Below are 27,781 nucleotides of genomic sequence, written 5' to 3' on the forward strand. Positions count from 1 at the left end.
TTAGCTTAAGCTACGAATATCAGCATGGAACAAAATATCAGTAGCTGAAATAAATATCAAGATAAAATTAAATCAGTTTGCTCCTGCCTTCTTTTTGCACATAGCTTCAGACTTGTCTTCCTTGCCCTCCCCAGAAAGTATAGCTTTAAAGCTAAACGGCTTAAATGGATAACCGGCACCGGTATAAAACTTACTCATAAATTCAACCCTGCAAATTTTTGATTGTTTAATAAACATTTTATGAATTGTAAATATAATAAAATACACTAATATTATTAATGCAAAAGTAACAGTTTATTTTTATAGTAGTCTAGTTCATGCTTAAGCCGTTGAAACGATTTAAATTTATTTTGTATGGAGAGAGGCCCGGGGAAGGATGGCGGCTAACTTTTTCTAATGAGCAAAATTTGGGTTGATGGTTTGTGTGCTATAGGTAAAGTTTTATTAATTTCGCGCGTGTTAAGTCGCAGGTTCAGCTAGTATACCATAAATAAAATATCACTTTAAAAAGTTTATTTATGAGCATTAAATATTGTATGTTATATTTATTGATAAAAATTTATTACTTGGAAGCTATGACACGAACATTTTCAAATACACTGTCATTAACACGGACACTCACATGACTACGAAATTGTAATTCTTATTTAAAAAAAAATATCTTCTAGACAGATACTAGACAGAGATAAAGTGATTTAAATGTTACAAATTATTTATCACTATAATCACAGTACAAGTTATTGCTTTAGTATTTATTTGGTGAAAAGGCTTTGTGCAATCTCATCTGGGTAGGTATCACCCACACATCACCGTGTGAGTGAGCCAGTGTAGCTGCAGGTACTAGTGCCGTAACATCTTAGCTTCCAAGGCTTTTAACTATTTCTTACATTATTCCAATGTGCAATCGGTATGATATAAATAACAGTTAATATTTCTTTTACCGTCACTTTTAATGGGCGGAGGTGACCACTTTACATCAGGTGGCACGTTTCCCCGTCCGCTTAACTATTAAATTCATATACATATACCTATAATATATATCGTCTGGTTTTACTTTGAAGGCAACATTATAAATAATTTTATTCACGCACTAATGTACATACAATTACGCACATAAAATGGAACGATGTATATCAATATTATAATTAATTTTATTCACAAGTGGAATGATAAGTATATCAATTGATTTATTACCAGTGTAATCGCAGTGTATGGAGAAACGCTGACAACCCCTCCATAACAACTAAGATCGAAAGACTGAATATAGCCCAAATGGCAAATATTATAAAAATTTTCGGTCCTCCGGCTAGCGAAGTATCCCGAAGACCAAGTTTTGCAAATATCATCACCCATAACATTTCCGAAAGTTCTGAAATCATTATTATTATTATTATAAAACGATATTAGAACAACGAAAATTGAAACCGAAGAAAAATATTTAAAAAAAATAAAAATATTATTTAAGCGTTTAAAATTTATCGTCAAACCATATTTATTTGTTGTTATTTTAATAAAATCACATTATCTGTATTGTAATGATAATAAGAGTTCATATTACTTCATGTTTATCCCAAATCTATCTCTTATGTAAGATAGTTTACTGAATCAAACAATTTAAAGGGAGTAATCGGCCGCTTATCACACACTATCTATTCAACCAATTAAGCAAGCTCTATTAGTATTTCTCCTGGTAACGACTTATATAAGTACAGGTGCGTAAATCGCCACAAGACTAAATATACAATTCATTGAAACCATATTCGAACGAAAAAGAAGACTTAGAAGGATTGTTTTTGTTGTGAAACCTTTAACGTTATCAAAGATTGCGAAAAATATAATAATGAGTAAGTACATTACGTAAAACTTAAAGTATATCTTTCAATAGCGCAATTAATAGGATCATGTTATTTGATTATTGACAGTCAAAGTAAAAACTGACATGGATTCGAAAAAAACCCAGACTCGAGTAAAACCGTGGAAGAAACTAAGCTGTTCTATTCTTGTTAGGTTTTCTAATAGTTTTTAAATAAAACAAGAAATAGCCAGGAGGAATTGTACCCCACGAGATGCGTTATCATCAACATACGAATTCAATTATAAATGTTATAATAATTAGTAAATAATAAATATATTCTTAACGTATTATTAATTTTGCATACATGTAAATGTTGTTTATCAAAAACGGACTAAGGACTAAGCTTAAAGTAAAATGATGTAAGTAACGAATATGAGTTATTTCAACTTTTTTATAGATGGAGAGTAACCCCTGCCGAAATTTCAATAAGAAATATTTTATTACAAAAGCATTAAAATGAAATAATAAAAAAATCGTTACGTTCATGAGCGAGTGACAGCGCCCACAGACGAAGATAAGAAGCCGTGTGAGATATAGTGCTCAGCACGAATTCTATGGTGTGTACAGCTTGATGTATCATCAGTTCACCAAAAGATGTCGAGTATTTGGCCACATCCTTTAGTATCTTTTCCTCCGCCCGCTTATTGTCAGAATCACGTCGTTGATATCTACGAAATTGACTAATTCGTTTCTGAAAAGAAAAACTCATACCAACCATCATTAAAATAGACTTATCTCTAAATATTTATGTAAAATATGTTGAATCATTTTTCGTAACCAAAACTGTGATATAAATATATAAATTGCTTGGGATGATTACTTCCTTAACGGACATCTAAGGATAAATATTCGTCATTACCAACGCCTCTTCCTTTTTCTTTTTATAAATTTTGTGGAGATAGACGGGTGTCCCGAATAATAATATGGGGACGCAAATAACTCCTATTATAACTAATAATCGCTGAAGTTTTTCCTGACTTTCGAACATGTAAGCATCACAATCGTCCTCCACGGGTTTTGAAGTTGATAACAATACCATATCGATGAACAAAATAAGAATCAGGGGCGCACATCCCGCTCCTCTTTTTATTTCAACTGAAAAAAAAAACCCAAAATGAAATTTTATCACTGATCGCCGATTCAAATTGACATTTGTTTTTCTGTGTTTTATTTCTCAGCAATAAAAATCAGTCTAAAATCTGCATGTCTTGTATGAAATTTACACATGTGAATTCAGTCAATTAAGCACCGCCTTTTAGAATAATGTCCGAACCTTTTTCGTTATAGAAAAAGATACCTTGTCTGACTGCTGGGACAGTAAGGATTTTTACAGTAATATATAACTGAATCGTGTAAAATAAAACATTGTTTTTGTATATTATACGTGATAGGCAATTAAATACATACCGTATTTTCCACTGAACATAAACCATTTCATGTAAATCAGTGTGACCAGCCACATAAAAAGGCAAGCCAGAAATAGCACTTGTGGAATGAATTGCAAATAGATTGCATAATATCTTTTAAAATATCTGCAAAATTATTTTTAATGCATTAATTTATTTATACATTGAATCATGTTTGTAATATTATAATAAATTTATAGTAGAATAAAACCGTGTATCTGATGGGGACATCCCTTCAGAAAGATTGTACATTATTTGTTTTTAGGTTTTAGGTTCATTCCTCATTTAAAAATATTACTACTTTCCATACAAGCTATCATCCCCAATTTTATCTCCTTAAGAGCCGAATGTTTCAAACATCAAGAGTGCCGGAACTTCGGTATAAATTTTAACCAAATTCACCGATTGACGTTGTAGCAACTGTCTCTTTCTCTTTTAATTTAAAAATTAATGACACTACAAAGTGATGAAATGCTACCCCAAACTTTACTTTCATACTAAATTTCACCCTATTATGTGATGATTTTACAAAAAAATCTTCAACTGTCTTCATTATATTAGTTGAAGTCTAAATACCAATCTTCATAATTCTAACATGAGAAATGACGAAATTCTATACATAGTTTCATCTTCTCTTTCACCTCCAAAGGAGAAGAATTTTGGAAAAAGTGTTACTTAATAGTCACCTTTATCCTACATAAAATTCTGGGTATAATTTCATCTTAGGCAGTACATTGTATGTAAATTAGCCATTTAATTATTATTTTTTTCAAATAGATACTATGCGATTGTCCTCCAAAATTGCTTATCTTTCTGCTTTCTATCTTGATTAACGAAATCTGCTGACTGATTGATTAGAACCTTTCATATTCCGGTAATTAATGGCTATAGCGCGACCGTAGTTGAAATAGTTCTATCTTTGGTTTAAGGTTCTTCAATTAATAATATCAACGACAACGTAGTCAGTTAAGAAAGTGTTTGAAAATGCGTTTTTTAAGTTAACACTATATTTCATATTTACGTTTACAATGTGTATACATCCCAAATATCAGCAGAATAGTCCACATCCGATATAAATAAGTTTTTTACTAATATTTTTTTTTCAAATATAAGGCCCAATAACATATTTCAATACAGTAAGTGCCTCAACAACATGAAAGAACGCGGCAAAACAATATAGTCCAATCCTTTTTACAAGCAATTTATTATATAACTAAAATATATGTAGCAAATTAGAGTATCATCATCTTCATTTTAGCCGAAGACGATTTAGCTGGACAAAAGCCACCCATATATATCTCCAAAACAGCCGGTCTTGCGATACTCGCATGCAGTGGCATCCCACGGCTCTCACCGGATCGACAGTCCATCTTGTAAGGGGTCATTCGAGAACTTTTCTGCATCAACGGCCGGCGGTTCTAGAAGTTTCAGAATTTCAGTTCGTCTGCTACTCTTTGGGCTATATCAGTTATTTTGGATCGCCATTTTCGTCATTTATAATTCGGTCTCAAAACTTCGAGAAGATCCCTCTTTATTGCTCGGAAGCGTGACTGAGCCTTCTTATGAGGCGCTTAGTAAGTGACATGTCTGTATTCCGTAAGTCAACACTGGCAACATAGTGGTGGAAGACTTTTGAATAGAGACACTGTGTTATTTGGGATAACCTTAACGCCCAGCCTAGTTGGATTCGGCTATTGATCTCTTTCTCAAAGTTGGACATGCCTAGTTGGATGGTCTGTCGTAGGTATAATATAATCGTCTATAAGTTCGAGTGCAGTCTCTAACCTTTACTTGAGTAGGTACCATGTACAAAATAAGGCATCCAATATAAGTTTTGTCTTCTGGTTAATTTTAGACCTACTTGCTGCTTGCTCTGCTGTGGTCACCGAGCATAGTGCCGAGGTCTTTCAAGGTCCCATCCATAACTACTATGTCATCGGCAAATTGAAGGTGACTGATGTATTTGCCATTGATATTGATGTCATATCCTTTCCAATCCAGAAGCTAGACACTCTCCAAAGTAGTGGGTAACATTTTCGAAGACATCATGCCCCACTATTTAACGCTTCACATGAAAAGGATTGATTTCGAGTTCTGATCCTGGAGTCGGTCCAACATGATGCCGTTCTCATACAGGCACTTTAAACCTTGATTTACCAGAAGTTGATTTGGCAACTTTCAAGAGACTTTATCAGAGACTGGAAAACTTGCGCTCGAGACTATTTGATTCGACTGAGCCATGTTTACAAGTTGTATTCGATTCGTAATAACTCTCGAATACGACTTGTAAACATGGCTCAGAAGTGAGATAAGTCTAATGGTTTTAACAGGGTTTCATCGCATTTTTTGGAGAAGAGTAACACCACACTTCTGTGCCATGCCTGTGGCGTTTGACCATCAAACAAAACATATGACGGAGTTAAATAACTTCTGAAGGGAAACTCTGCTCTCGCTGCATTCTCAATAGGCGCCTTGTGGTTTTGAGTTGTTCGGGAGCTACTTGTACGTAACAAGCTAACGTCCGGGATATATTCAGTACAATTCCGGGCTAGTCTAGCTGTAGGATCTAAAGCTCTACTACTGACAGGTGACTACGTAGATGTGTACAGCTATCCGTTGAACTTTTCGACCTCTTAACAATTCGAGTTTTGACGTGACTATCCTGCCATCCTCAGTCTTCAGCTTCATAAGTTGGCTCTGTCCAATACACATATCTCTTATGAACACTTTGTAGCCTTTATCCCGCTAACGTCTTTAATACAAATTGTATTAAATAGGCGTGTATCTCGAGTCAGATACCATCTGTCTACTGGGTCCTCAGTAGTATAGCATGTAGGGTAGCATCAGTTTCAAATTAGAATATGGAACAATAATAATTATGGAATCGTGGCTACTATATACGTAAGGAGAGAAAGAATCCAACGGCAATTTGCACATTAACTATATTCATATATATAGAATTATAATTCTATACATATAATTATATGTATAAATTATGCATATAATATATTTTATGATGTCTGAGGAGTGAGAAGTGAAATTAGTTCCGTAGAATTTGTGGGTAAAACAGTAAAGCAGGATACCGCGGTATAAATAAGAGGCACATTTCTCATAAAGTTATGAGAAATTCAGCTCAACAGTTCCGAGTAAGCCATAGCCACGTTTGAAATTATGTCGAAGTACCATATCGTGTAGTTTATGTCTGACTGATATTGAGCTTAACAAGAAGGTTTTAAGTCGAGTGGTGTTTGGAAATCTTTTGTTTGGTCCAATAAAATAATATATTTTTTCATTCCGGTACAATTTTATCCCAAAAAGCAACGTATCTATTAATAATAATCAAATGAATTTTGTAAAAACCCCTCCCTCAAATATTTATACATACGCATTAACTATTATGTTGCTTAAGGAGTGACAATGTTGTCTTCTTCTTTCGAATGTCAAATCAATGATGAAAGAAAGAGAAATCAGTGTTTATCCAAAATCGTGCTAAACAACGCATAAAACCAAATGCATGTCATTATTTTATTCCCTATTTATTAATTACAAATGTTAATAATGCGATCGTATAATGTATTTAAAAAATGTTAATTAATGTATAAAGTATCTCATTAAGGCTTTAATATTTATTATATGATGTTTAATAACTTACGTATGATTAAAAAGACTTAAACACAGTCCGAACATCATGTGGACGATGCCAATTATAATTGACATTTTCATTTTCAGAGAATTCAGGTACATTATTTTATTTTTGGCCAACTGTAAACAAATTTAATGAGCGTCAATTTATTCAGAACTATATTCAATAAACACTTGATATTAATCTGAGTGCGTACTTTTTTTAATTACAAATGTACAAAACGGGTTCTAATTACATCTACTTATCGTTAGCAGATCTTAAACATCTATTGTATTTTAAATAACTGAGAGCGTTACTGATAACTGATTTACCCTATTAAATTATAACATGCTCATTTAATCACTTTCTGTGACCTTTATGTCAAAACAATGGTTTACCTTGAGGTTTAGTAGAAAACTCATACTTTAGAACTAGGATGACTGATGTTCGTAGCAAATTAGCGAAACTTACTTAAATATACCACTAGTCTTACTAACGTTTATGTTACTGTTATGAGATACGTCCAATTCCTATCTCACAAATGTTTACATTTATCAAGGCTATACACAATTACAAATAAATAAAAAATATATTCAATATTAAGTTAGTATTTACCGCCCAGACCGGATCCACGCCAAATATATAAGGCGCACGCGTTTCGAAAACAGGATTTAAAGTTATATATTGGCTACTTTCAACTGTCTTTAAGTCGTATGTATTCATCCAATACGGCTGCACGAGTACAATTGATTTAGAAAAGAACACATTGTACAGAAAACCAGTGTAGAGCGTGAAGAGACCCATCATCAAAATTACGTATCGTCCTGTGAATTTTGTAGTAAAATATACTTTGTGTTTGCAATTAACGTGAAACCTAAGCTATATAGAAATAACGACAATTTAATGAAACATGTTACCATAAATTATACTATGTACCATTCATTATGTTAATTTCTATGTGCCATCTTCCTTGTAAAGTAAGATGTAACGTCTCTTGTACCTGTAGTTAGCAATAGCTCACTTACCCTTAAAACTAGAACAATAACCCTAAATATTACTACCCGGTAACATGTGATGAGCGGGTGAACTTTTTTTTATATATAGTTAGGAGGACGAGCAAATGGGCCACCTGTCGGAAAGTGGTCACCGCCGCCCGTAGACAATGGCGCTGTAAGAAATATTAACCATTCCTTACATTACTAATGCGCCACCAAACTTGGGAACTAAGATGTTAGGTCCCTTGTGCCTGTAGTTACACTGGCTCACTCACCCTTCAAACCGGAACACAACAATACTGTACTGCTGTTTGGTGGTAGAATGTATTGTATGAGTGGATGGTAACTACACGGACGGACTTGCACAAAGCCCTACCACCGAGTAAAATCCTTATTAAGCTTAAGATATTATAACATTCATTTAAATTATTTCGAAATGTAATTACTCAATTCATTTCAAAATAATTGAAATTAACACACGGTATTGTACAGTAGACTAAACATACCGACAAAGGTATTTTGCTTTACTAACTGTTAATGGTTCAATAATATCATTCAACCGCATTGATAATTTGTGGATATTTTGTTAATTAGCCAACATTATCGATTCAAAAAATTTATTACTATTTCATCTGTGGTAGTGATAAAACATTTGATCAAAATCTATGGAAAGTTGATCCACTAAGTTCAGAATACTCTTACAAAAACGATGTTTATTTAAGGTATTTGCTGAAAACTTAAATGCAAACGATGTCTTTGCTAAACAAGTAAATAGTTCGTTACAAAACAAGAGTATTATAAGGTTTGTGTAAATATTAAAATAATATTAATTTATAAATCTTGGACTACTAATAAAACCAATCAACCATAACGGTTTCTAAGCTAGTCTATTATTTTAATCCTTTTTTTTAATCTTATCTGTATATTTTTACTCTCGTTTCAAGATAAAAATATATTTTGTATAAAATTTAAAATTAAATTTAAGAACGTTTATACCCGAGCCGAGATTATATTACTTTATGATAAAAATTACTTAAAATATAAAAATGCACTCGAATATCAATACCACAAATAAACTCATACATAATTCATTGCACATCTTAAAAGCAACGCGGAATTGTAGTGTTATTTTATCGTCAGAATATAATATAAGCCTGGCTTTTTTGATTTATTTTTGTAAGCAGTTATCCATTTAACAAATTGAATTTTATTTTTAGTATTATTTGAAATACTAACAATTTTCGCTGTACGTTTTGAGGTGGTACTCTACTGTAATGTGTACCAGACATTACAGTAGAGTTAGGTTCATCTATTATATGTAGTATGTAACTAGATCGCCAACAACTTTTCGTCTATAGGGCTAGCTAGGTACCTAGCGAAAAACCTTCAAGCACGTACCGACAATAACAAAATTCAAATTGATCGGATGAAAGTTTCAATAAACCCACAACATATGGACCACAAAATAATTTCTTATATATAAGTTAAAAACGAGATATGACACTTAGACTACTCAGAATTTGTAACAGAAAACTTGCTGTCCCGATTTACAATTCTAGAAGGCTTCTATGATTACGAGTCGGAGCATCAATTTCATATCCCGCTTTTAATAATAATGCAATGCTGTGTCAAAAAAACGGTTCTTAACAGGTTTCGTAGACATGATTCTATATCTTATCATGGTCTCCACTAATCTATCCTGAGTATAACCGATCTTAATAATAATAATAGTTTCTTAGCATTAATAATGACATACTCGTACATTTAACAGAATATTGCTAATACATACACCTTTAAAATATCTTATCAGAAAATTGGCTTCCAATTAACCTGTGTTAAAAATTGACCTTTAAAGTTTATTTCTTTGTGTAACCTATGGTATTCTATTCTAAGATGTGATAAAAGGTCAACATACATAGAGTTCCGTTACAAATTTCATTATCGAAGTATCCAATCTTTGTAGGTATTATATGAATACCTGTAGATATATTTTACCTGTGTGAGGTATCTCCCTAATACAAATATAAGTGTGTTCAAAAGTGGTTTTCTTCCAGCAAAGGTTGCATTACTTGATTCGAAGTTTCCGATCCGAAGCCGGATGTTTTCTCAACTGGGCCAGGTTTATATCCATAATCTATTTATGTAGTATGTTATTTAACTAATCAATAATGTTACTTAAATAATACCTCCGAAAAAAATATTCCATATCTCATTCTTCGAAGTCTTATCCATGTTTTCCTTCTCAACCGAAACCATCCAACCCGCAAATGCAAGTAATATAATACCGTGACACACATCACCAAACATCAGAGCGAATAGAAATGGAAAAGTTATTATTGTGTAAAGACCTGTAAATAAATTTGAGAGTCCATTAATAACGACGTTCGATAGTGTCTGACAGTGTTAAATTATAATTAAAATGTCACAAATAAATCTAGATTTAAGTCATATTTTTGAACAATATTTTTTTATAAAATAGCTGCCAACATTATAATAAAATCTTTTAAGACATATTTATATTTTATTTGAAGAGAAAGAGAAAAAGAGATAAATATACTTCAGTATCAATTTTTCAATTATGTATAGATTAAAAAATATAGTGGTTAAGTAAACGTAAAACTTAAAAACAAAGGCAATTATATAATCTTATGTGTATTTATTTGCTGTGTTTGCTCTTGTTACTCATGTTAATCTTCTCACGCACTCAAGACGTATTGACGCACGAGTGTCACTCAATACTAATGAACGCATTCATGAATGAATAGATCTACACCGATCTATCTAAATATTTAATATGTTATACATTTACCACTGTAGTAATATTCCTACTTGCTTGCGTTAACTATGTCAATATATGCCGTACTTATATATTTGATTCTTAATTATATATTTTTTTAATATTTACTCTTTATTATATCACCTGATTGTATAATTTTAGTGATTGTGGAATTATTATCAATGAGAATTGAATTTATGTACGTATTATTGAATATTTTTAGGCTATTAAACAAAGGAGATAAAATATCGCGAAGTTAAAGATTCAAATAATAAAAGAATACAAAAACCTTTTCTAGTAGTTTTAGGGACAGACTTAAAGTAGGTATGATAACCCTTCCGTCTAAACGAGGCTGAAGCACCGCAGTTAGAGCCAATCACAAACTCGTTGCATTCCTATTAAAGGTTATGTTAAATCGAGCCGGAATATTTCATTTCATCGGTAAACAATTTTGTTGCTCTATCGTTGACTGTAATTTAATATATTTGTGAATACGAAGCGAAACTACTTCGAGAAGTTCTTATTTGGATATAATAAAATGCTTATATCATTTAATTTATATTACAACTTTACTTTGAAAAACCATCGTCGTACATTTTTAAGTATAAAATTAGTGCAAGATTTTCATTTATCTATTGATTAATAAAATATTAAACTCATAACAAATCAGCCTTCAATACACATACGTTTATTTATTAGTTAAAAAACAAAAATATAATAATGATATATTTTATATCATAATTATTTTGTCATTATCAACAAAAATAACGTCCAACGACACACTATTATCTAATGGTTCTTTTATTGAATATGTAAGCCATCGAAAACTGTAAAAAAGAGTCAGTACGAATTTAAAAACAAAAAGATACAAACTTGCATCATTCACTAGCGCTATTTAAAAATAAATTATCTCATTAAGAACATTGCTATTGAGAACTTGCAATGAAAAATATAATATGTTTTTGTTATAAATTAATCACAATAGTAACATTATTTTATTACAAACAAAAAGATAACTTCTTGACTAAAAATTCTAACTGCAGCAACATCGCCAAGCGTAACAAAGGAACACTACACTGCCTACGGCCAACAGAGTAAATTAAAGGAGAAGCGCCTTCATTGACAATGTACTACGTTTAAATTTGCATTACGCGTTCACGCTATTGCCTACGACACGGGTCTACGTCAAACCGCATACAAATTTCTGGGTAAGTATCGTACCCCAATCACAGATTTTGTGTAATATAATTTTATGTGTAGGATCAAATGATTTCATATATTATCTATAAATAAAGTCGCTTTTCTAATCTTTCTATTACGCTCTCTTATTTTATACATAACGGATTTTGATAAGGTTTTCACAAATAGAGATAGCGATAAAGATCTGCATACGTATTTTTGTAAATATTTTGTACAAAATTATTGAACTCTGTCGGTGTTTTATACATAAAACTGTTTTTGTACGCTTCTATGTGCCTAACTCTAAATCATAGGAGATACATCAAAATTGACGCTGTGGAAGAGGTATAACATTGAGACAGCCCAGCTTGCAGACTGATTTTTTTCGTGAAATTATCCCAACTTTGAATCTATAAATTGAAATCTTACTAATATCTAGCATCCGCGCTCCATGCTCCATCGGAAGAGCAATTCTAAATCATGAAAAAGCAATACGTAATGGAAACTTCACGTTTACGAGTTTGCAGAAACGTTTAAGATTCACTTAAAACATATTCACATAGAATTGCTCGAATTATGTTTGCAAAGAAGATGAGTTAAATTCTGATTTGAATAACGTCTACAGTTTTTCTTTAAAAAAATACTTTTCATTTCCTCAAACGGGTAAATCGTATTTGTGGTGGATTATCAAAACGCGATACACAGACCATAATATGGTAGTAGTATCATGTGTCTCACTACATTACTGTTAATTGGTCTGCAATATTCAGCAGGCACTGGGCAACTCGTTAGTTGACCACCCATAACGACCTATTATCATCACATATTGAATGCGAGTGTACTTTGCTTTTCTTTAACACAACGTAATTAAATTTCAACGGGAGCAGTCGTATGTATTGTAAGTTCCGACTCGATCATTATATCAGTAAGTGAGAAAAACTGAGCAATAAAATGAGCGACCTATAATGATACAATTTGTCCGACATTGTGTAAAATAACGGACTCAACTGCAGGCGAATGCTTAAAATCGAATCTTAAATTGTTATCTTACAGGAAAATGATTCATTCACATTGATTTCATTGACGTCATTCAGTGAGGCAGTACTGTAACGTAAAGCTCTAAATCGAATCTTAGATTATTACATTGCAGGCAAATGCTCTCAGCGTAGGACTGCGCTAAGAAATATTTCTTAGCCTGCAAACATTTTCCGATTACGCCTATTCGAAAATTGATCGAAAACTGAACTCTTACAGATCACTGCAAACGAATTGGGTTCATGCATAAAGATCTTGTGGCCGTTATTCAAAATAAGAGTGAATATATAATTTCATATCATATATAATTTATGTACATAGGTTTTCAAAAATGATCACATTTTATTTCTTAGAATTATTAGTCGGAAAAAACTATATGCTCAGTTATTACTTTCGCTGTTAGTTACCTGGGTTCAATTCTCTATATGACGAGTCACCGTAAGCGTTAATAAGAGCTTGAAAACCTTTTGTAAATTTATTTGTGCGATGAAATGTAGGTGGTTCGTCAGCATCGTCAGATTTCAATAAAAATGATTCAACATTCGTCCCAGCTCTCACCTAAAGCAAAAACGAAAATAAATCCTTGTAACAAAAACATAAAATCTATATCTGAACAAGTCCTATTACGTTAATCGATACCAAAATATATTTCAATATTAAATAATAATAATAGTAATAAAAGGGCGCCATTTAACCGACAGCGAGCGTGTCATCAACCACTATGTAGTATACTATGGTATAGTTTCGACCACTGGTGAACACCATTGTAGATAATAATTACCGAAACTCGTGCTAAAACGTCCTCAACTTTTGGGAGATCCAGATCTGGCACCCAACACTGACCAATAAGGCATTTTCTTGTTATATCCAAAGTGAACATATTCATCGTATGGTAGATTGCTTTAGACTTCCTTATTTGAACCATCCACGTCTCCCATTGCTTGCTAACAGCTCGGAGTGCTTTACATCGATAGTATTTAGATTTGCTCATAACCTGTAATTAAAAATATTATATAATCACAGTCTCAAATATCTGTCAGAAAAAAAAAATACTAATGTGAAGAAATAAATAACTAAGTACTTTGAAAAGCAAAATTATTATTAACATTTCTCCCGACTGCTGGTACGTTAGACTTTTAATGAACTAATTAAGAAGTAGAACTGTCAAAAAATCTTTTTCATATTCCCTCTTTATGACGAGTAATGAATAGAATCGTTTTGCTTCGTCGATCTACATCTTAAATAAAGACATATATATATACATGTATTCTGGACTGTCTAAATTTAAAATAAATTGTTAAATCGATATAGTTATTTATTTTAAGGCCTGAACTATTCAAGCCTCGCTCTCGTGCATTTTTTAGTGACATAAAGTATGTCACTCTTCGCGACCCATAAAATGTTGAATGTCAAGTCGATCCGTCTCTAGTTGAAAAAAGGACAAACCAACAAAGACATTTTAAAGTTGATAATACTAGTAAAGATAGTGATGAAAATATTTCCATTTGTAATGTTTAAGGTTTTATGAAATTCAACGAAACTGTATCTAAATAAGCTTTTTTTAAAATTTGACGAAAGCCTGTTGTTTTAAAAGCTTAAGAACTGGAAGCAGCTTGAAATAGATCTTCTGTCCTAATCTAAGCTAAAAAAGGAAAAGTCATGATCATAGTGTTCAAAAAATTTTTTCTTTTTGTTTATTCATGATTTTTCTTTCATTACGTTCAATATTATCACAAAATCGAAAATTCAGGATTCCAACTCAAATTATCATCCTTGTGTTTTCTTGAAACTTCTTAATTGATGCTGTAACGGATTAATCTTTTAAATACTGTCGCAGTGACACCTACCGTCCGGGGATACCGATATAGGCCGTCCGGGGACCCTTAATTGGGCATATATTAAAATTAAATCAAAATTGGTAAATTTGTACATGTATGTACGTATAAATACATACATACACATATATGTACATAATAGCGACCCGCCCTGGCTTCGCATGGGTGCAATTCTGATACTAAATATACTACAGTATGTCTTTATGTACATCATTCGCAGCTTGTCATTAGAAAATACCACCCGCTATGTCCCTGCATTTTAAATCTGTTATATGTTCGAAAATATTTACTTATTTAACTTGCAGTAAAAGGTCTTATTGATCTATATTAAATTCACATTTTATTTAAACTTCTCAATTGGACAAGGATTAATACTGTATAGCTTAAAATCGCTTGTTAAATAGGTCATAATTTCTCGTAAAAAGAGAAGTATAAAAAATGTTTATTGTGAGATAGACATATACCATGGCAGACTTTATGTAGACCTTTTTAAGTTGTACAATACTATTTGCACATTATTATTGCACTTTTTAAATTGTACATATATATTGCTCTTTCTCGAAGGATTCAGTCAGCGTTTGCAACGTAAGAGCAAAAATAGTGTTTATTTACGACATTACATTAGACACCTCTAAAATTATCAGTGTTTCATTTTGTGTGTCGAGAAACGATTTTATTTTATACATTGTAGTGATATAAATACATACATATATACAAACATAAAACATAGATACATAAACATTCTTTAGATTACATAAGAAATGTATATATATACATGGAATAAAAAAGGATAATAAAAGGAATGATGTTACATTAAATATACTTTTTGGTGAAAATGTTCGTGTGATGAAGGAAATGTTACGTGTTTTGCTTAAGTAAAAGACATGCCACTTTTGGGGTAAAAATCTCGGCGCCAGTTTTTTTTCCATACAAAATTTTAGAGATTTCCGTTTACCCCGAGCCGAATGTCATAATCGTCGCGATGCATATATAGAGATATCAGTATCAGGCATCTGCTTAGTACGGTATTTGGCGGCGGTTTATATGAATTACATAAATAGAAATGATAGCAGCAGCTGGGCATATGATGCTCAAGGCTGCTAGCTATGATTGATTATTCTGGAAAATGGGGGCAATGTGATGGTATGGTGGGCTGTCATATAAAAGAACTGTATAAAAAAGGTCGAGGTTTACCTCGAATAAAATATAATATGATATAAAAACGGTTTGATGGTGGCCTCGGAGTGTTTAATTACAAATATATATGTATGTATGTAATGGGCGGTACATACTGACGGTAGACGGTTACCCCGATGTCTATTTAACATGAAAGTTAAATCGAGTATATTAGCAAATAGCAAAAAGGCTATAAATAATTAATGAACTTCGTTCAATAATAATTGATTTGTTTAAAATAAATAAGCATATTGCTTGTCAACTTTCCTTGCTGTTCATCTTTGCTGTTCAACTTTGTCTTCCATGTTGCAGATTTTTGTGAACTGTAATCGACATCCTTCAGCTACTCGTAAGAGGTGTTAAAATTGGACAGATGACGATAATTAAATATTAAAAATATAAAGTTAGTCTTATATATCAATAGCGTAGACCGATTTTTGTTCCAGTTTTTATGGGACAATATCTGCACTGTAGATGTGCAGTAAAATAAAGAGGAGGAGAGATTCGTGATTACAATTTCCTAAATTGTTATAAAATAAAAACGAATTAATTTTAGAGCGGAATAAATTACTGGCCGGTTGAGTATAAGAAAAGAAATTAAAAACTTAAACAAAATTAAAGTAAATTGTTATCGGCAGACCCCAATTATAACTTAACTAATGTATATATTATTTTATATATTATTAGTAAGAGTATCTAATGTTGCACTACTTATACCTGCTACATAACACTATCTCTTACAGCTGTGGGTTGGCTGGAAGAAATTTCTTTTAGAAATAAGCCCGACATTGTGAACAATAATTTCATGAGTAAAATTACCATGTAAAATTTCTCAGTGCAATAAAGAGTATTATATACAATTTGACATTAAAAATTTCATTAAAATGAAGTTTCATCAATTTGGTGCCAATTGTATATGAGCGACTTGCAGTTTACAATGAAATTAAATCAAAATAAAACATGTCATTGGTTTCGAATTCGAGATTGTGGGCGACCTACTACTAATATTTTAACTATGATAGGCAGGGAATACTTACAATATAAGATTAACTAACCCTTTCCAAATCATCAATCCTCAAGTCTAACTGTACCATCATGTCCATTCGCTCGTTATAATTTTGCGGACAAGAATATAGATTGACATGAAAACCACTGCAAACTTTCTCAAGTCGAGCGCTAATCTGTTCCCCTTGACAGATTGCTAAAAATGCCACCTTCCGAATATCCTGCCCCTGGTGAAATTAATGAAATATTATTTATTAAACAAAAATACTTCATTACAAGCCCATTAGATTATATAGATCTAATCATACACGAAAGCACACCCGTCCACGTTAAATTATCTGAGTTCATGAAAATATACATTGTAATTGATTTTTTTTTTTTCTTATGTTAGTCATCTGGCTCTAAGAAATAGTGTTAGCACGGGCGTCACTAATAACAAACAATCCCAAGCGCAAAGCGCAAAGATCCGAAAAAAATGCCTGACATCAACAAGAATGAAGTATTCGTTAAATTGCATTTAAATGTAAAAATAAAGATGAAGCTTTTCTAATTTTTATGACAATAAATGCAATTGAAAATTTTAGACATTTTTTTTAAGAAAGAGAAAAACACGAAATTCCATTTAACTTACAAATAAATTTACCAAAAGATTATTTCGAATTATAAAAAAAATACACAAATATATATACACGACTTTTTAACAAATAATTTTATATGAGAACCAAACTTCATGGTGTAAGTACGTCACAATAAACGGTTGGTCAATATAGGCGAAGTCATTATAAGCGGATTCTACTGTTTAATTTTGCGTATACTGGATTTGCATTTTGGCTCGATATATAGTCTGCATTCTGTGTGAAAAGTGTAAATTATCTTTTAATTAAAAAAAAATATAGTAAAATATTACTTATATGTAATTTCCTAGCACGAGATAACTATTAAAGCCGGTAAAGCCAAATCCATAACCAATGTTATTCAACTCTCTGCAAATATTGAATATTATATACCAGTAACTCAGCTATGCGCATACTAGGAACGAGCTTATTTGATAAGTTTCAAATGCCATCAAAAACGTTTCGCTCTATATCAGAAGCGGAAAATCGGAAACATTATGAATATAGACATTACTGAGTATCGCCTACAAAAGGGATATTCATATATGACAACTTGAAACCAATAGGAATAAAAGTTTTTCAAAGCAAACGAATAAAATACAATATCTTGCAATAATGACAAATTATTATTATCGGTACGGGAAAGGTGGTTGTTGACAGATGTTCTGACAAGGTACACGTATAAGTAAATATTAGATATGATTTAGCTTAAATTTATTTTTAATTTTGAGCAACACAAAGTTATTAATGGCATAAATGCGTTATGTCGCAGGTACACAACGTTCAATTTATGCAAAATTGAATTTCAATGGAGGCATCGTGTAATTGCTTTATAGACTGTGACCCTGTACACGTCACTTTTCTCGTTTGACTTTGCTTTAATATTTCCTCATAAACTTCAAATACAAGAACCATACTCACCTCGAATAGGATGTGAGTTCATCCAAGGCAATCGTTGTTATAGAATAATCTTACTTTGTAAGATATCATTTTGTTTTATTGTTTATTTTTATTTATTTATTTTTTTATAAATTACACAAATGTCTTAGGAGACAGTTTCAGAAGTAAATACGGTTTCACAATACATGACATGAATTTAAGTTCAAATAATACGATTTTCTGTAGAACGCATCTATGAATATAAACAGCACATATTCATAATGAATCTTAAGTTTTTAATTACGTAATTGATGAACGCTTAAAATTAAGTCCCTGTGAATACTATTCTTACATGCATATGTGTAATTTAAACTTCTTACTGTTTGCGGATCTTGTAGTATAGCGTCCTGTGTCGCTCGCCTATAATAGATGTTTCCGTGAGACACTCTCCACAGCATCATTTCAAAGGGAAAACTTCGGCTACGCTTAACAACGCCTGTTATGACAAACAGTCGGCCAAGTAAGCCCGTGTCACCGCCAGCAGACCTAGAATTAAAAAAGCAATCTCGACAATGCATTTCAAAAGTTAGCAAAAATATTCATAAACAATAAATCAACTATTATTTTACTTGTACGATGCTCTGAGGCAGAGGTTGTGGCAACATTCGCTTTTATACCATAGCTATATTGATTGTAAAGGTTTGAATATATAAAAAGATCCGATTTACAGTTTTACTTGCTTTAAATTTAGACTTTTAACGTGTCAAGCATGAATTTCACGTTCTTGTATCACATATTGATAAAATACCTGCCAAATATAGATTCCTCTGTGATATCTGATTCGCCCAGCATCGGACCAATGTGATTTAAAACGTAACTCATTTCCGTCAGTTCTAAGTAATTTTTTAACAGAGTGGTCTGATTCTCCGACATACTTAAAACATCGTTTTCCCATTTTTCAAGTATATTCTAAGAAGAAAAAACAAAATTATCTTTTAACAAACTTCTTTGACTTGTATTTATTAAGTGGATATTTCAGAGCGAACAAATATAATATATCTAATATATCTCACCTCTAGGGGGGCCATTTCATGAAGTGGTATTGCCTTTGGAGCCAAAGTATTGTATTCAATAACATTGATCTTGTCTCTTAACATCTCCCCTTCCATGTATAGGAGCTTGCGTTCCATCTCAACGCATCGGCACAGTTCAGTAACAAAGTTTCTTTGAAACGGTTTAACATCCGGTGTCATCTATAAATAAAAGTAACAGAGATAAATTTAGCTTTGTAAAAATACATTCGTATTAATAGTAATTGTTATATGCTGGATTTTAAAAATAAATAAATATAGCTTCTCTTAATATAACAGATTAGTATTATAATAAAGGATGTTATCGATTGTCAACAATAAGTACCCAGTAAAAACAGACACGGTGATTATTTTAGAACGAATATGAACAAACTCAATTATTCATATGATTTTATTAAACAATGGTAACAGAAATGTTGTACTGGATCGTTATTACCGTAGTCATTATTTACACTATATACTTTTATTTCGTAGCGTAAAAAATAAAATCCGACAGGTAGGTACTGATTCTTTCGAACATAACAAATAATTATGCTTTCAAACTCTGTGACATGACGAACTTAGACATTCGTAACGTGAAAATATTAAAATCTCAACAAATTCTTAGAAATTATCGCAATTAGGGCAAACGATCGAAATAAACTTTCCGCGAATTAGAATAAAAATTTAATTTATTACAAAGAAAATAGTAATCTTGAAGCAAAAATTTTCTGCGACGAATATAAAATGTATGATGATGTCTATGAACTATTGGTCTACGGATTTGAAAAACTTTCAATAAGTATCATAAACTTAAAATCTGTAAATATATGTTAATATTTTAATATGGATTAAACTTTATAATATTTGAAATATATATAAATAAGTAAATGAATTGTGATGAATTGAGTAACAAACACCGACCCAAACTTTCGAATTTATAAGAACACATTCAACTAGCAATTGCCTTCAAAGCAAATTGTCCTAACTATCGATACATCTACAGAGCCGAACTTCCAATGAATAAATCGTCCTTTATCTTTCTCATAACACTCAGCATAAAAATATATTGATTTTTTTACTTTCAATATAACGTTTTGTAGTTTTGGAACTTCAAATGCTACTAAATACATTATAAGCTTTATTTTTTTAAGGAATATATATATATATATCGGAGCGTAGTTACTTTAGTTGTTAATTTGGATAATTAATGAATCGAGTAGTTGGCAATAATGTTTGATGGCTGATTTACTTATAAGAGCGGGTCACCCCGAATGGAGTTGTAAGCGTCATGGCAACGCGAGTCGTTATGTTTTGACAAGCTTCTCGAATGCGATGGTTGCTTGCAAACCCATTTGCTCTTAATCGAGATGAATTATTGTAATCCTTTGATATTATTGTGGTGTACGATTATTGAATCAATGAATACAATGATTAGACGATATTAAATACGTTTTATTTTGTGAATATCTCCATTGCACGCCCACATAGTCTTCCAAATGTCGGATCAATCCCGAACACAACTGTTCGGCATCCTGCATCTCCGACATCAGAAGTGGGATCAGAACACATATCAGACCACGAAGGCTCACTCAGCAAGTTAACAACGCCAAAGCTCAAGCAAGCAAGAAATTTAATGGACGTCTCGAAGAAAACATCCCCGCTGACGTGTTTTTCCTGCGGCGAGCGAAGCCACATATCGACGCGTTGTGCGAAGAAGGGAAAACAAAACAAGCGAGCCGGTTATGAAATGTCGAGTGGATATCTGCACCATGAAGCCAGCTCTAGGTCTATTTTCTATTAAAAACGGTGGGCAGTTTTCATTTTGTTTTGATTTCGGTGTTAACAAATTACTTGGTAAGAGAAAGCGTAGCATAGTGACCCTACTAGAGATTGACTTGGTGACAAAATTGGCCTTGGTGGCAAATGATGGCCTTGGTGGCAAGTGATTGACTTGGCAAAATTGGCCTTGGTGGCAAATGACAGCCTTGGTGGCAAATGACAGCCTTGGTGGCAAGAGATTGACTTAGTGGCGTAAATAGACCTTGGTGGTCTTGCTGGTCGCTTACCTTGTAAAGTTATGCTGCTAGAGAATATTATGCTATTGAGATAGCATGGACGGTTATAATATTCATCGTGTGGTGGTCAGAATGGCCAAGCGTGTTATGATGTGTACATTTGTTGTTTCATTGTTTACAGACGAGGAGGTTTACAGCAACGAGACACACGAGGACGTGTGATAGTTCAGGATGGCCGTATCGGAGCGTAGTTACTTTAGTTGTTAATTTGGATAATTAATGAATCGAGTAGTTGGCAATAATGTTTGATGGCTGATTTACTTATAAGAGCGGGTCACCCCGAATGGAGTTGTAAGCGTCATGGCAACGCGAGTCGTTATGTTTTGACAAGCTTCTCGAATGCGATGGTTGCTTGCAAACCCATTTGCTCTTAATCGAGATGAATTATTGTAATCCTTTGATATTATTGTGGTGTACGATTATTGAATCAATGAATACAATGATTAGACGATATTAAATACGTTTTATTTTGTGAATATCTCCATTGCACGCCCACATAGTCTTCCAAATGTCGGATCAATCCCGAACACAACTGTTCGGCATCCTGCTTCTCCGACATATATATATATATTCCTTAAAAAATAAAATATATATATATATTCCTTAAGTGTCCAAGACTAAGGTTAAAGTATCACACTAGTAGGATAGGACTTTAAGAAAGTTATACTGCGATGTACAAGCTCAGCGTCATTTAGTACGCGAAACGTACGACACGTTGGTGCTGATATTGGGAGAAAGTTTCGAGAGAGCTCAGTGCTCAAGTTCTCACCAATCTCGGGATGAACATAATCAATGGCAAAAGAGAAGGGGAAGACGGAAGAGCTATCGTTCCACGAACTGCGGAAGGGAACCACCCGACTTGCAAATTCGCTTTGTGTTAAACGGTGGGCAAATACATGACATGCATACGCCTTACCCTGGACCGTACTGGGGCTTCGAAGAGCACTACGAATGTCTAGTTTACCGTATTGAAAAGGTAGCAGTTTCTATGGACAGAGTGAGTAAGTGCATTGCCGCTTTAACGGTGTCGTGCAGTCGATGTCCCTCTGCGGTGTGGCCCTTTATCATTAAAAACTATGCAGAAAGTTTTATTTAAACAATTTATTTGATTATAAAAAAGTTATGATGTTTTACAATAAAATTTTACGAGGTGTCATCCACTTAAAAGCATCTCACACGCCCAAACATGAAAACTCATGGTGTAACTCTAGTTTGAAATGACTACTAGGGATTTAACGTAACCCTATGGTGAAACTACTTCATTGTATGGACTTACAAGGTGAAGGTGACCACATAACTCCAAACGGCATATTTGCTTGTCTGCTTCCAAAAACAAAAAATAAAGCTAGCAAGTACCTATACGATGTGTGGATACATTACATGGTCGACTCTTTTAGGAAGATTTCCTTTGTGAGTGATATAGGAACGAGCCTGTACGGTAACTGGGTTAGGTTATTAAACGTGCCCTTTCAAAGCGCTTTGAAAAAAACTAAATCGAATTGGTTAGAGCGTCAATATCGGAATACATTTTTGCAATTTATTACCAATGTAATATGGGAAAGCCGTGGCTAGGATATGCGCGTAATATACATGACACTTAATAGCGTGTGGCATGAACTCTCCATGGCACCCGCCGTATTCGCGCCTCTGGCTTCGGTAAATCGAGCTTTGACCAATAAAGATCCAAAATTAGTTCTGCTTGTCATCTTGTACGTATTTTTTTAAATGACTTAATTTTGATGTGTATAAAAGGACAGACCGCCGACCATTTAGATTTTACAATTTCTTCGTTAAAATATTATCTATTATTAAAATATATATTACATTACATTAATATATGACAATCGATTGTATTACTGATACAGTAATTACTAGACGAACAAAATAGTGCATATTTCTGGGAATTATAAAAAATATATTTTAGATATATCCTGCTATTCGAATTATTGTATTTTGCTATTTCTAAATTCAAAACAGTTTTAAAATCTGATTTCAAGTTCAAATTGCATATAACAATACCAACTGATCAATCGAAATAGAATACTATTTTCTATCACTAGTAAACTGATTCGATATTTAAAAAAATAAATCAAGTAATTTTATTTAACAAACATACGCGTACATCATACAAACACAAATATAGACTTTCTGAATAACCACATAAAAATTCTAAACTCAATACGGGTGCGAAATTAAGTATCCTTGAAAAATCGGACGGACAAAAAACTAACAGTTGTTTAAAACCGCCGACGAGCAAATGAAATGTTAACCAAAGCTGGGCGTGTTTTACGCGTACATTTATTTGTACGCACACATCCCGAATGGGCTTTTTTATTGTAGAACAAAAGACGTTCAGAATTAACGATGGCTTGCATTTAAAAGCTCAAACACGATAGAATATTTAATAGACACCCTAAAAAAATACCAAAAGCAATTATATCTTTGTTTGTTGTATTGAGGTTTATTTAAAGAAAAGTAATGAGAAGTTATAAGTACGCCTGATGGTCATTATGAATGGTTACCATTTGGACAAATGGTAACCATTCTTTAAGCTGGCACCGGGAAATCTTTTTAGGAAGAATAAACTGTTACGTTCCTACGGCCTGTACTGACATTGACTCAGGCATCTTGAAAATCAGGATACAGTTATACGAATATATGTTTCGGATACGTTCCTCAAGGTTTTGATCCTGACCATTTAATGAATAAATCGTCCATACTATTAATTATGAGAGCCAAGGTAACCCGTCAATTTTAATCGAATAATTCGATTTCGAACTCAAGAAGAAACGACGATTTTCGTATACTTATTTTCTGTTAGTAATTAATCTCGTTCTTCGTGGCGAAACAACGCACCGTAAGGAAACTAACATGTTTCTACTAGACAACATTGGTACAGCGTGATTAAATAACCTCCAAAACTTCTCGTTAAAAGCAGAGGATGTCTTAGCCCCACAACGAATCATTTTACTTTTTCAAATAAATTGTGATCTTTAGTAAATATGTAAAAGTATAATTAACTTACATCCACAAACTGAGCACATCCCATTTCACCCAAATGTCCCACTATTTCGAAAGCTGTTTCGGGTTGTAGATAGATGTCGCAAAATGTCATTGGATCGCTTCTCAACATGCAACCCATTCTGAAATCTAAAAATTCATATCATAGAAGGCAACCAAATTATTAAGCAATATGTCATACCTGTTTTAATGATGATTAAGAGAATGTGACATATATTTATTTTTTATACGTATTTATGTTTAATCTTTTATAATATTATGTATTATATAACTTACGGTTTGCTTTTAATACAGAAATAAATAAATAAACTTCTGTCTTCTGTACTTTTATTCTAAGTAAGTTGACGTTTAATGAAATACGTTTATTCAAATAATATTTGAATAAAGAATATTAATTTATGTCAATTATTAATACTATTTTTTTTGTATGCTGAAAGTTTTTATGATTTTTTTAAGATACTATTAACAAAACAAATTTTACTTTTAATAAATTTTTTAAACTTTAAATTTATACTATATAAAAAAAGTTTGACATAAGCTAATTTGCTCAAGTAATTTTTTTCTAGTGTAGTTATACCATCCCATTAACCTTTCAGTTATTGCAATATAATATCAATCTAATATGAATAAGACTAAAACCTTTTTTTAAAAACTAATTTAAAAATGGTTTGAAAAACTATTAGAAATAAAATATAGAAATAAAAGAATACAATATACTGCAAGCACAAGGGACAGAAACCTTTAGTTCCCAGGGTTGATAACGCTTGGTGATATGAGGATTGGTTAATATTTCTTAGAGCGAAAAATCTATGGGGGTAATCTCTAACCATCCAGTGGCCTATATAATATATCTATATAAGCAAGTTTGTTTTGAAAGTTAAAATGTCAGTGTAAACTAATAGAGCATTACTACGCTTTTTTCATTCAAGGCAACAGTTTCATTTAGCGATGTCGCTTAATTAAACAAAACCCCCACAATAGGGAGGTACCCTTTTTTGTTTCCGCAGAGGTAAATCAACAAAGATCTCATTGTAACAGGGCCGATTTTCCGTCTAACTCAACCATCTTGTGTTATTCTTGCGTCTCTAGAGAACCCGAGGCAGTCGAATAGGTTAATGTTACTGAACTAACTTTTAAGGTGGGCTTTTGTATCCCATGGGCAGGTTGTTTATTTTCTCCTCATACATCATATTTCATACGTATAGTTGATAAAGTCTACGAAAAAATCTGGTAAACATTATTTATATATTAAATTTATGTACATATGTATATTAAATATTGTAGAGGTATTTCTTATGAACGAATAACAAATAAGTTTTTAATGTCTGTTCTTTTTTGAAATTATATATATGAAATTCGGTATTCTTGTTTCGACTTAAGAGTTAAAACAGGCAGAATAGTGTTTTCGAATTTCATGTATCATGAGGGTGGAATTAGAAAAAATTGTATGTATATTCATTTTTAAAGTTACAAATATGAATGAGATAAAGATTATTCTTTTAGCGTTTTAAATTTCATTATCAGAAATCGGCGTTAAGCCTTATAGAGAAAATATACGTAATAGCCGGGATTTTTTAAAAGCAAACTCAAACGAGCTCGAATAGGTTTGTGATATGTCACAATAAGTTAAATATTGAAAACCGACATATAACGAGTGATCTACGAAGTGAGTACTGACAAAATAACATTGCTGTTGTATTCTGTAGGAATAAACTCAATACTCATCGCAGAAAAAGAACGTGAAATGTAATGTGCGTCATAGACAATAACAATTACATAGTTAGTTGTCCTAATACCCCGAGTAAGATAGGAAGTGAATTCTTAAAGAAGCGCACTCCGGATATTGAATAAAACTAATTTTGATATGTTCACCTAATATGAATACTAAGTATTTTGCCTGCGTTATTTTGATCAGTTACTACGGATCCCAGAGATAACACTATTCAACACTAGTATTTAAAGACAAATGTTTATCAATTCCTAGTTAAAAATACCGAACATGTGAAATTGCTGTTTAATATTCGTAGTTGCAACAGACCAAATAAAATCCCCTTTAATAGACCCACTAACGCAAGTTTCAATAATATTCCCTACATAATGGGTTTTCTGATAGTATAGGGATCCTACAACGAACAATTCTTGTTTTTTTTTTTCAATTCCTTATTCACATTCATCTTTTCGTGAAGCAGACATGAAACAGATTTGCATTTCCCTTTGCATTTGCACGATATGAACTTCAAGAAGACGGGTTGCGCGGGTTCCTCTTTGTTGCTAATTGGTTCAATTCCTTGACTTGTCCGCCGCCAACCCTTCTTCGAGGATTTTTGTAAAATTCGAGCCGCCAAGCCGATCTAATTCGAGAGATCAGGCACATGCTGAATGCGCTCCAAGATCAAAAGAGCAAAATTATCATCACATTCGCGCTCGGTATCTCAATGACCATTAACGATAGGTTAAAATTGTATAGAAATTTAATTGTAGAGCGAAAATGAAACAACAATAAAGTGTATTATGATAATTCTCGTATCACGACGCTCAGCCGAGATATCGCAAAAAAAACGATATTCCATACTTTTTTCAAGGTGGCGGCGAACATAGTATATAGAAAATTGAGATCGAATATTGCAAATAAACTTTTCTTACAACATATCCAAAAATCAGCCTTTTTATTTGCCTTAACATACGATGCTCGCTGCTTACAATAGTATTTTGTTGTTTTTAGGTCGGACAGGTTGCATATTTTTTTATTAATGATATTTGTGCAATTGTTTTGGTAATTTAGCTGTTATGATAGCTATTATGTTTTGTCATACATGGTCCATAGATGAATTTGATTAAAATTAACATGAAGTAATATTTAACCCCAAGGCAAGTTACTCTATATACCTAACACCTAACAACAAACTACTAGAACGCGAGTCAAGCCGCGGGCTACCATTAGTGATTAATAAATGCATCAAAATATCAAACCAATTAATCTCCTATATGTCATCTCTATTATATACGACATTCGCAGAATATTGTGCGCTGAACTTGCGTAGGTAGACAGATTGGAAAAGCTAAAAATAAAATAAAATTGAACGTAATGGAAATGATATATTCATCCAGCCGTATTAAATTCTTGAATTTATTTTTTAAATCAACTTTACCTCTAAACAAGAAATCACAAAAAAATAACAATGTTGAGGGACGACAATTACATTGTGAGCACTGTGCTAGCAAATTGTACTTCGAC

At 32.5% G+C, this 27,781-nt stretch overlaps 1 protein-coding gene across 1 annotated transcript; it reads right to left on the bottom strand.

Moving 5' to 3' along the window:
- LOC125075992 (V-type proton ATPase 116 kDa subunit a 1-like) lies at positions 1 to 24,667 on the bottom strand. The gene is made up of 15 exons (XM_047687907.1): positions 24,551 to 24,667; positions 19,451 to 19,630; positions 19,186 to 19,346; positions 18,758 to 18,923; positions 16,935 to 17,111; positions 13,650 to 13,862; positions 13,276 to 13,426; positions 10,065 to 10,226; positions 7,499 to 7,707; positions 6,914 to 7,023; positions 3,263 to 3,387; positions 2,715 to 2,950; positions 2,336 to 2,546; positions 1,195 to 1,369; positions 1 to 208 (listed from the first exon to the last, which is right to left on the bottom strand). Exons 1-15 carry the CDS (start codon positions 24,665 to 24,667, stop codon positions 73 to 75), a joined length of 2,529 nt encoding a protein of 842 aa, XP_047543863.1. The 3' UTR covers positions 1 to 72.
- Positions 24,668 to 27,781: the final 3,114 nt, after the last annotated feature.

Source organism: Vanessa atalanta, chromosome Z (genome assembly GCF_905147765.1).
Source record: "Vanessa atalanta chromosome Z, ilVanAtal1.2, whole genome shotgun sequence".
NCBI classification, from domain to species: Eukaryota; Metazoa; Arthropoda; class Insecta; order Lepidoptera; family Nymphalidae; genus Vanessa; species Vanessa atalanta.

What these genes read in the sequence shown, in the direction of transcription:
- LOC125075992 (XM_047687907.1), bottom strand. Translation starts at nt 24,667, where the DNA reads ATGGGTTGCATGTTGAGAAGCGATCCAATGACATTTTGCGACATCTAT. An exon ending in GAGGAATCTATATTTGGCAG is followed by an intron (nt 18,924 to 19,185) that starts GTATTTTATCAA and finishes TTTTAATTCTAG; the next exon opens with GTCTGCTGGCGGTGACACGG. An exon ending in ATGGAATATTTTTTTCGGAG is followed by an intron (nt 7,708 to 10,064) that starts GTATTATTTAAG and finishes CAAAATTCACAG; the next exon opens with GACGATACGTAATTTTGATG.